Genomic DNA, 11,403 nt, shown 5'->3' on the forward strand with positions numbered 1-11,403 from the left:
ATTGAGATCCAAAAAACTAATAACCAAAAACAATCTTTGGCAGTTTTTTTTTGGCTGTGTATCTCAACTAGATAAAGAAACAGTGAATTTTCCTTGGACGATTCAGATGACTTTCAATTTCAAGTAAACCTCAAGTCTTAAATTTCATAGGTTGTCTTGCATTTTCAAAATTTGCATGCACATTTGTGACCAAAAATGAAAATATGACGTTCTCGTTCTGACATTTTTATGAAAGTCTGTAGTATCAAACTCTTTTGGTACTGGAGAAAACTAGAACAATTTCTCCAACCCGTAGTTCCCATGAGTTCCCTATGAGAAAAACCTTCCTTCACCAACTTGCTAACTCACTTTCGGTAATGCATCTCTTAATAATAGGAGGACACCATTTCTATCAATCATAACTGGCTGAATGGCTGTAATTTGGATATCATGTGGCAGTTTCTGCAAGAACAACTTTCTTCTGTCTAGAGAGAAATTGAGGAATGGCGTGATACTGTGGATACCTGGCATCAGCATTGTCAGGTAACTCTATTTTTGGCTTTATTTTTGACATCAAGCATCACCGTTTCCAGGTCCAACTAATGCACCAACAAATTGTGTTAATAAACACTCGCAATGTGCTGTAGTACTACCCTGTAAACATAACTTTTATATTTCTGTGACATATAAATATATTTATTTATATTCTATTTCAGGTGATCATGAAATCACGTACAGGAATCGATTATGGGGAGTTTGCCTCTTTCCTTAAGACTGTTGCAAGTAATTGAATGTCCTTTTTGAATTCATGTCCCAGAAATGCAGATAATTGCCAAGACCTCCTTGCCAAAAGTCTGTTTGCTTTAGGCCCTCAGCATCTGGCCTTTGACCTTCAGAGAGTATTGCATATATTTGAGAACATGCTTAGCAATGAAGACTTTAAGAGACTAGACCCTTCAGCTCTGAGCTTCAAACCTGAGGAACTGCTTCAGGAGATCAGAGAGGCTGTTCGAACTATTGTATAAAATCTGATCTGATCATCTGATTACGTAACTCACATTACTTGTAATGCATTACCCCTCAACACTGATGACAACCATTAGTTTATCATGAGCACGTAAACTTGGACTTCTCTATTAAAGTTGTAGCACTGGAAGTAGTGTGTCAACATCAAAGATGATAAAACAACTTTTCAGTAGATGGTTTCTTATTCATGTTTTAAATTTCAGTAGTGTATTTCAATAATATTAAAGTGTGAAATATGACAGAGCTCATAATTAACTAATGTAACGCTAATGTCTCACCCTTCTTGGTTTGCTTTAAGCAAATTTAATATAATTGATGGGTACCACGGGAAATTTGGCACCCATCTATTTTAAACAAAACCAAGGTACTTTAGTACTTTAAACAGCTTTTTTAATAAAAACAGTTTAGTATATCCATGAAGTGATTTGCATTATAAGATTAACAACAATGAAACATTTTTTAAACATTTTATTTCAAGGTGTCAACTAATACATTATCAACAGACTTCTGTGTAAAAGTTATAGTTTAAAATTTTGAAGTTAGCTAAATAAATATAATCTGCATTACAATTACAGCATTCAGGTGGGCCTTTGAGCTTTCTAGTGTTGCCAATTCATTTATCTTTACTGTTTTTTGGCCACCAGTCAGGTACAGTAGCCTGTAAAGTCACTGTCACGCCGTCAGAGGATTTAAGTTTTAGTGGCTCTCTGGCATGAGCCAAGCGTACGAGGCTCAGTCCCAGCTTGTCGATTCCTGCCCTGTGTTTCCCTGCTGGTTTGCCCCCCTCAGTCTCAAGAGCGGCACCTTGGTCCAGGGTCTCAGCCGGAGCAGACATGGTAACAGGCATTACACGCTTCCTTATCACACCAGTGTGGTGAGTTCTGGCAGTCAGTTCCTGTCCGATGTAGCATCCCTTGCTGAAGCTAATTCCCTGCATGTAGACAAGATTAGACTCCAGTGGAAGGGCCTCACCTGGCGGAAGGTCTTTCACTCCTTCAGGTAGTCCTAGAGAATTTAAATAAAGTACAGGATTGATTATAAGAAATGATGAGATATCACAAAGGACGTGCTGACTCTTCAATACCATTTTAGTACTTTTACATTTTAAGCATTTAAAAGGACAAAATACTATTATTATTACCAAACAATATCCACATACACTTTGATTATGGCTATTGCTTAAAGGGTCATGAAACTCCAGACTACTTTTTCTGAGACTTTAGCAGAGGTGTTTGTGTTGCACATCATAGAAGACAATGTTAGCATCCAATAATTTTAACTGTTGGAGAAAAGTGGTTCATTTTAAGCTTTTTTGCGCTATTTTCATCTTCCGGGTTTAAAATCTACACACAATTTGTGACGTGGCAATGGACTATAGTACATCGATGATGCGTCGATGTCTATTCAATTATTCATGAGACTGCGTGTTCTTATCCTATGAGAAGATGCTTCGCTTAATTATTCACAACAGCATGTGTTGATTTGCTAGACGTTTCAGACTGTGAGATGACATCGCGCACATTAACTGAGAGAAACGTTCATGGATCGAAAAAGAGTGTTTGTTTTTGCTTTGTAATAAGAGTTCGGCACAAACGCGATTCATTCACTTGGTGAGCATAACTGTTTTTACAGCTCTGTGACACAACCGGTCAAAAGGCTTGTATAAACGCCGCAGAATAAGCCTTAAAAGTTCTCAGAAGTGCAACAGGGCGTTCATATACATTTTTTCGATGCAGAGTGCAAATGTCTGTGCATTTATTTGTGTTTTTAACTCGACGGGAGCTAAATGAAACTGTCTGAACATGAAGCTGTAATTGTTGTCTTGTCGGTCTCCCCTATTTGATTTTCCTTTCTCTTTGGAGTGTTACAAGCTCTTGGTGCGTAAAGACGATCTGTAAAGTTGCAAAGACTAAAGTCTCAAATCCAAAGAGATATTCTTTATAAAAGTTAAGAGTTAGCCACGCCTACCTAAAACAGTTCGGTCTAACACGCCCCCACATATCTACATCACTATGTGGGAGGATTTGCATAACGCCGCCCAAATGTTCACACAAAGAAAGAAGGCGTAACTTTTATTCTAGCTGTAGTATTGTTGCTGCCGCCATGTCGTGAAGGCGCTGTGTGTTTGTGCTCTGTGTGTTTCGTTGTGAAAGCGAAACTACTTTGTTTGGTCTTCCAAAAGAGGACGATAGCCGCTTCTTCATGCCTAGAGCTGATCCGTGCTGGTCGCTGAGGAAATACATCAACTTTGCGCTTAGCTGGTCGCCGCTAACTCTAGCCCCCCTACTTTGTTTGGCCTTCCAAAAGAGGACACGACTAGAAATCATTGGTTAAGTTGTATTTACAACACTGTTCCAGAACAGTTCAATCCAAATATTCAGATGTGTGCAGCACATTTTATGGAGGACTGTTTCCTGATCCTGGGAGAGTAGACTACAATGCCGGCTGTTCTGACTCACAGACTGTAAGTACGTTTTTTATATATAAAGAATTTGCCACTGACGATTCAAACGCGATTTTTGAGCAGTGTAGAGTAGCGCTTGTTGTTTGTCATTTCTCCGATCACAAATGCAGATATGGTTTTATGTTTAAGCAGCGCGATGCAATGCAACACGTAAAAAGACAGATATAAGTCATCCATCACACGCTTGAGGTATTCGGCCAATCACAATGCACTGGATAGCTGGCCAATCAGAGGACACCTCGCTTTTCAGAACGATGAGCTTTGTAAAAATCGAAGCGTTTCAGAAAGGCGGGGCATAGAGGAGAAACAATAATGTACAGTATGTGGAAAATAATGTGTTTTTTGACCCTTAAACCGCATAAACACATTTCATTACACCAAATACATAAAATAATGTTCTTTTTAGCAACATCATATGACCCCTTTAAGCTTGTAGGTTTGTTTATAAGTAATTATAGGAATAATTTAATACCAATTTCATAGCGATGTCTGTGGTATTCTTCAGTGTTGCTCTCTTGACAAACGGAGACGACCTCATGTGGGTTATTCCGACAGCTAGTGATCATTCTCCAGCCCATGAGTTCAGTTCTTGGGTCTTGTTCCAGTACTAATACTCTATCTGCTGCAGTAACATCTGGCTTTGACTTCCCCAGCACTGCAGTTTTATTTTGAGGTAACAGAGCCCATAGTGAGAGACTGGGACACAAGCTGAAGTTCACTTTACGACGTATCTTGTAAACTTTCAGAAGCTGCATAATGGAGTCCTGTACAGTGCTGTCACACTCCAGAAGCACACCATTCAATCCGTCTGGGTTTCCTTTTAAACTGAAGAACAACAACAACAACAAAGTTCCAGTAATGCATGTATGTTATGTTTAGCACTATTGTCCAAAAATCAGCACTGGAGATGGATGGGTCAATAAGTGTTTTGCAGTTCCTTTTGAACTGGCTTTTTTTTTAGTCATTGCTTCATGTTTCCTGTATAAATTAGCCTATATCAATATACATTTTTTTTTATCAATATTAATCTGACAAACTGGCTGTAAGGTCTTTCCAGTCAGATGACGACTAAACAAATACACACTATAAAAAAAGAGAAAGAAAATACTTTAAAATACTTTGTTTTCCTACTTCAAAATGTCATGTTTACTTTAATATACCTATTAGCTCTTTATTTGTAATTGTTTGTGAAATTCACACAGAAACACTACCACGCTTTTTTCATTACCTATTAAATCTTTATGAAAATTTATATTAAAAAAGTTCAGCGATCTCTTCTGAGATAATCTACTCTGATGAAAATGCCTGGGTTCCTTTGCACAGACGTTTGTGCTGTTTGCTGCGACTAAATCTGTAATCAAATCTTCTCAGTGATGAACTTATCTAAATCTAAATATGGATCTCAATTAGGGTTGCGCGATAAATCGAAATGGAATCGAGATTCGACAGAAGCTGTGATTGTCATGCGTATCTTTCAGTGAAGCACGGTTCTGTGATCAGCAGTAAATCTCCATTGAAAGGCCAGAGGGCGCTCTCGCGCTCAAACTCCAAAACATGCCTCGCAGAAGAAACCAAGAAAATGCTGAATAAACTGAAAATTCAACTGCTTTCATTGATTCAACGTGACTAATAAACACACGACTACGACAATATACGGTTTATCTGAGTACTTATTATAATTTTCATTAAAATAAAGTATATTTATAATGCAATGCCTTTATCACTGCTTAAATACTATGAAATATGTTGCGTGCTTTATTCTGTGTAAGAAGCCACATCATCTCACAGAAGGATTTATTTCAAACACTCGACTGACGTTATGAAGTGAGTTTGGAGTAAAAATATGTTATTAAATGTGGTATTTTCACGTGTTTTCAGATGGAGCAGCATTTACTTCACAGAGCCGTAGTTCACTGAGAAGCTATGCAAACAGCTGTCATTATCGCCAACGATTTCTTTGATTTCATAAGTGATTTTTTTTGCGTAACTTGTCAGTGAACTACGGCTCTGTGTAGTAAATGCTGCTCCATCTGAAAGCACGTGATGATGATTTCCTGCTGATTACAGAACCGGCATTACTAACAAAATGCACATGACGATCGCATTCGATTAATCGTGCAGCCCTAATCTCAATATTTGGAGGTTTCGCTTTTGGAGAAGCTTCTTGTTTTCATAATGTAGTGAGTGTTCACTTATATGATCGGCTAGACATAACAAATCCTGAAACTAGATGACGAGTTGGTATTCTCTTGATTTGTGCTTACGCGAAAGTCCAAGAATTCTGATTAAATATTGTGATTATCAGATTAACCACTATCATGCAGCCCTAAAGTAAATGGTCAAATATTGACGCTTCTTCAAAACAAAAAACTGATCTGTGCATATTTCTCTCCTGATTCAGATGAGATGACTTTTCACTGGAGGACAATAGCAAACTGGTTAGAGAGTCGGACTCGTAACCCAAAGGTTGCGGGTTCGAGTCTCGTACCGGCAGGGATTGTAGGGGGGGGGAGTGAATGTACAGCGCTCTCTCCCACCTTCAATACCACGACTGAGGTGCCCTTGAGCAAGGCACCGAACCCCCAACTGCTCCCCGGGCGCCGCAGCATAAATAACTGCCCGCTGCTCCGGGTGTGTGTGTGTGTGTGTGTGTGTGTGTGCACTTAGGATGGGTTAATTCCAAGTACGGGTCACCATACTTGGCCACATGTCACTTTTTTAAGATGTGAATTGATGGACTGGAGTGCTGTGGATTATTGTGATGTTTTTATCAGCTTCTTGGACTCTGATTCTGACGGCACCCATTCACTGCATTAGTGAGCATTGCTCTTATGAACTGCTCAAACCAGGCTGGCTTTACTGACATGTAGAAGAACAGAGCAGAAAAACAACTACATATCAGTAGTAGTCCAGGGTGGGACAGTGAGATAATGCCGAGGCCACGCCCACACGCCTTATTTACAAAACTCCAGCACCTCCAAAATCACATTAACATGACATTCCGTGTCTACTTTACAATTCAAACTAATGAAATATTAAAACAATGCAGCATATTACCTGTACAGGATGATGTCATAGAGTGTCCTGCCTTGAACATTGAGAATGTGAGCATACATCGCGCGCAGTGCATGCTCTCCCAGAAGAGCCATGTCATTGGTTATTACTCCTTGCAGGAATGAGCTCGTGTCTTGTCCAGACACACTGATGAGAGTCCTGTGTGGTAGGCTGTAACAGCTCAAGTGTACTTGAGAGTGTTTTCTAATCGGCGTCCTGCACGCATTCTCGTGTCTCGTACACGAGACTAGTCCTGTCACGGTCGCTCTGAAAGCACTGCTAAACGAAATCACTCTCTGCATTGTGTCGCTTCCCGAAGCGCAGCTATAAAAGCTCAAAGTTCCTCAATACAACACAAGTTCGCGTTATTTTAACAGGCACCTTCCTTTTCATTCCCATACTGCATTGCGCGTGCGTTTGCTGGTGGTCTGAATACGAATCCTACTATGGTTTAGCTCATGAATATTGATAATATGATCGTGTACGTCCAATCAGTTACGTGTTCTATTAATATTTATGAGCTAATACTGCAATCGGCTCGTTTGTAGTGAAAGCCAAAGGGGTCAATATGTGTGTGTATTCTATCGCAGTTTGTTTGAAACACCTATTTCTAAACGCTGTGCGATGCTAAAATAACGCCGTCACGCGCCGGTGTTACATTCGGTTCCTGAAATTTGGTGGGCGGCGCTTACATGATTATTCATAACGTTTCTCGATTGTGGGCGTGTCCTTGAGACAACGTGCAAATGAATGGAGCTGAAAATATCGGCGCACGCATCTCAAATCGGAACTGATTTTATTGGGTTATTTCAAAAAGGTTATAAGTTCCATACTAATTTTGTCACTTTTTGTAGTAGGGAAGTATGCGATTTCGGATGCAGCCCACGAGTCTCAGCTCCTTTCCCTGTTCCTTATTTTTAGTAAACCTAAAACTGAACTTCCCAATGGTGTGTTGGAACTTTGTGTTAGTGCTACTTAATTAAAGTTTATTTATTTGTTTGTTTGTTTTTCTCCTGATGACTTGATCCATAATTTTTCTCCTCTCCGTGTCTGTTGGGAAAGACATACTCCTTTTTGGGAGTGATTGGAGTATCCCCATGAAGTACAGCAAACCATGGAGGAGAACATGCTATTCAGTTTATTAGAGATTTATTTATAATTGAATTATAAATTGCTGTAAATAAGTGCATAGCAAAAGTCAATATGCATATAATATAGTAATCATACTTTCTCCAGTGGTAGAGCCATGGGACTTTGTTATCCCTCAAAACCGTAACACCCCCACTTGCTAGTTTTACTGTGCAACTGCATATTAAGCTATTCAGTTTTGTAGATCATACTAAAAAGTATGTAATTTTGTTTAGGTCTAAATATGTTATACATAATTGTACATTAAGAGCAAAGCAATGAGCATCAGTGTAAGTCCAAGACCAGACCAGACTGAAATATAAAGAGTGATGCAGTGGCAAAGCAGAGAGAGAGAGAGAGAGAGAGAGAGAGAGAGAAAATACTATAATCACTCTAAATCTATAAATGGACAAATATTTCTGGGATGTTTGCATTCAAACATTTGGCTGTGTTTCTGTTTGTGAAACAATCTTTCAATATTTACATTGTAAAATTTTCTTAAATCTTAAATCTACATGGCCATAGAAATAATATAAAATAATAAATAAACATGCCTAAAATTTTTGTTTTGATGGCGTAATTCTGCAAGATTGCAATTCAGTGTTTACTGGTTAACAGTAACTAGTTTTACTGCCTATGTCATTTCTGTCAGGACCACTATCGTCAAAACATAGTCTATTCCAAATTTATATTGAATGCAGTTTAGAACAAAATTAAATTTTAATAATTTATGCATTTAGCAGATGCTTTTATCCAAAGCGACTTACAGTCCATTCAGGCTATACATTTTTTACCAGTATGTGTGTTCCCTGGGAATCGAACCCACGACCTTTTACGCTGTTAACACAATGCTCTACCACTGAGCCACAGGAACAAAAATAAAACATTTGAACATCAAATCAATCAAATTATGTTTGAGAGGTAACGTCTTATTCTTATCAATAATAATAAAATAGTTTTGCATATCACTAAAAAATATTTGTCATTGCACTGCATCATTATCAAAATCAGCACATGGCAAACTATAGAGACAATAGGGCTGAGGGAATTCTTTATTCATTTTCTTAATAAATGGGTTTATTAGAAGACCGATCTTGGGCTTTAAAGATTCAGATAAATTCAAATGAAATCATTTCTTTTTTCTTTTCTTTTTTACAGCAGTAAAATGACACATTTATATAACAGTTATATAAATCCAAAAATTTAATACAGGCTATATGAGTACTTATACATTTCTTTCTACATTTTGCCAATAATCCTTATGTAAGTTTTTGAATACAGGTACTACTAATGAATTTACATGTTACTTGTATATTGTCTTTTCTGCAGTGTTATCACCTCTTGCTAATTTAAATATTTTGCTTGAGCATTATAATAATGCACATCTCTGAAATAATGTTTAAGTGAACTGTATACTAGATAAAAAAATACATTTACTTTGATCAGATGAAAAAAAAACTCAAATGATAAATTAACCCTACATTTATTATTATTCTTAATCATCATGAAACATCATCAGTACAATTGTAACTGGTAAAGGCACATTTTGGAATAGTGAAAACAATAAATATTACAGAGCTTTCAAAGCTTACTTCTCAAAAGTCTGATTCAGGAATGCTTACAAAATAATTGCCAGAGTGGGCTTAGTGGTGGACCTTCATGCTCACTTTTTTGCAAAAAATGTTGTATGTTTTTGTAAGAATCAGAAAAGTAAAAATTCATATGAATTTGCCACCAACTCACCAAAACATAGTATTATCAACTCATGAGTGGTTACACTAGACAGCTCAGAGGTAAATTGTCTGCATAATGATCTTGGAAACAATGGAAAATAAGTTAAATCACATGAAATGTTATGGTTACACCCGTTATGGTGTTTCCAGAATGACTATGCCTCATTCCTGGTGAGGTGTGCAGTGATTGAGACGTTCTTACCTGACCAGCTTCATGCTGACGTTCAGGCTTATGTATTTTTATTTGATGCATAATTTAATCAACACCACCCACTTTAACAAGGAACAAGAACCTGGCAAATCATTTGAGTGAATTGTTCGTGAATTTGACATTCAATAAAAATGTAAATATTTTCAGTGAATAATGATTCACAATATAAACACTAAGAGCTGTTGTACCGCTTTGGAAGACTTGGAATATAACACACAAGTAATATGGATCAGTTCTCATCACTGTCTGTAATCAAATTTTGTTCCACAGGAGAAATAAAGTTTAGAGTCAATACAATTTGGGGTGAACTGCTCCTTTAAAATACCTTCGTAAGACAATGGTACAACTTATCATTGCAGTCTCAATCCATCATTTTAGTGCCACATAATATAAATGCATATAGAATCTATAAATGCACAGTAATATTAAATGCACATCCATGTTTTCTGATAAAGAAGAAACCAGGAAAGTCAGAATCATTTTTTTAGACTAATTAAAGGGATACTCCACTAGAAACTGCCCCTCATGCCGTTCTAAATATGACTTTCTTTCTTCTGTGGAACACAAACAGAGATTCTTAGAGAAATAGTTCATCTCTGCGAGTCCATATAATGCAAGTGTATGAGTCCCTTAAAGTTGACACTTAAATAAATAAAACTGTCAAATGCAGGTCCATAAGTTCACACTTGATGTGTGACGTAAGTGTGTTGTGAAACTTACACAAGAAGTGACAGAGAAGCACAGAGGACTGTCACTTCACAAGCAATTTTACAATTTTACATCATGATTCACAACATGCTGACATTCACAGCAGGCTGACATCTGGAAGCGATGGTTTGAAAAGTTTAAAATATTAGTATGTTCTATCATTCATCTTCAGTAGACATTGATTCATCAACTGGAGTTGTATGGATAACCATTGTGTTAGTTTTGCATGGTTTTCCTTCAAAGCATCGACTTTGAAGGACCCATCCACTTGCACTATATGTACTCACATAGATGGATTATTTCTCTACAGAAGAAAGACAGTCATATATATCTGGGATGGCATGAAAGTGAGTAAATGATTAGAGAATTTCATTTTTGGGTGAAATATCCTTTTGATTTAAAGACTCTGTTCCAAAACCTCTTTAGCTGTCCCACATTCTACTGTCTTTTAAGCATCCTATACAAAGTGAAGCTACTTTACATAGGTAGTAACAATATTAAATGTCATTGATCAGCACAAATAACTCACAATTGATTGCAATTGAATTTAGCAAGCCAAAAATACATTTAGCACATACACGTTGTGTGAAAGTGCTTTGATCACATTTTCATCACAATGCATTCTGGGGTTGCTTTATCCATAAGGTATACACGTGAAGCCTCAGAATCTGGCCAAAATTAGGAATTTTATAATGCAGCATAATCCTGCTGCTTACTGACTGTAACAGCCTTTGAATCACCAGTATGCATTTACTTTAAAACTTAGGGATAGGTCTGCAGCTCACTTTGGCTTGGAACAGAGCCACAGAATAATAATAATAATAATAATAGGAGAAGATAAAGAGGTGAACATATAGCTCTTACAGCTACAGTATGAGGATACATAGGGGTTGTTCTTAGTCAAATTAAAGCAATGATCCATTAAAGAATAAATAGTTTGACAGACTTCCAATATGGTCAATACACTTGCATGCATTTGAATTTAGAGAAACGTCACACTTAATATATTTAACATATGTACAGAAGCACATAAATTATTATTCTGAGAAAGGGAGAACACAATGTAAAGAGTTTCAGAAATGAATACTACCCTTCTATAA

General features: G+C 37.3%; 1 protein-coding gene across 1 annotated transcript; it reads right to left on the reverse strand.

Annotated features, from left to right (window-relative positions):
• Positions 1–1,458: 1,458 nt before the first annotated feature.
• LOC107558017 (putative transferase CAF17 homolog, mitochondrial) lies at positions 1,459–7,179 on the reverse strand. The gene is made up of 3 exons (XM_016241619.1): positions 6,527–7,179; positions 3,942–4,294; positions 1,459–2,010 (listed from the first exon to the last, which is right to left on the reverse strand). The coding sequence occupies exons 1-3, from the start codon at positions 6,823–6,825 to the stop codon at positions 1,619–1,621; spliced, it is 1,044 nt and encodes a 347-aa protein (XP_016097105.1). The 5' UTR covers positions 6,826–7,179; the 3' UTR covers positions 1,459–1,618.
• Between the last annotated feature and the right edge of the window lie 4,224 nt (positions 7,180–11,403).

The sequence above is a fragment of the Sinocyclocheilus grahami genome, unplaced genomic scaffold, assembly GCF_001515645.1.
Source record: "Sinocyclocheilus grahami isolate Dianchi unplaced genomic scaffold, SAMN03320097.WGS_v1.1 scaffold628.1, whole genome shotgun sequence".
Taxonomy (NCBI): domain Eukaryota; kingdom Metazoa; phylum Chordata; class Actinopteri; order Cypriniformes; family Cyprinidae; genus Sinocyclocheilus; species Sinocyclocheilus grahami.

Coding starts and splice junctions, on each gene's coding strand:
- LOC107558017 (XM_016241619.1), bottom strand. CDS start 6,825: ATGCAGAGAGTGATTTCGTTTAGCAGTGCTTTCAGAGCGACCGTGACA. Junction 4,295..6,526: donor TATGACATCATCCTGTACAG/GTAATATGCTGC, acceptor GTTGTTCTTCAG/TTTAAAAGGAAACCCAGACG. Junction 2,011..3,941: donor CAGACATCGCTATGAAATTG/GTATTAAATTAT, acceptor TAAATTCTCTAG/GACTACCTGAAGGAGTGAAA.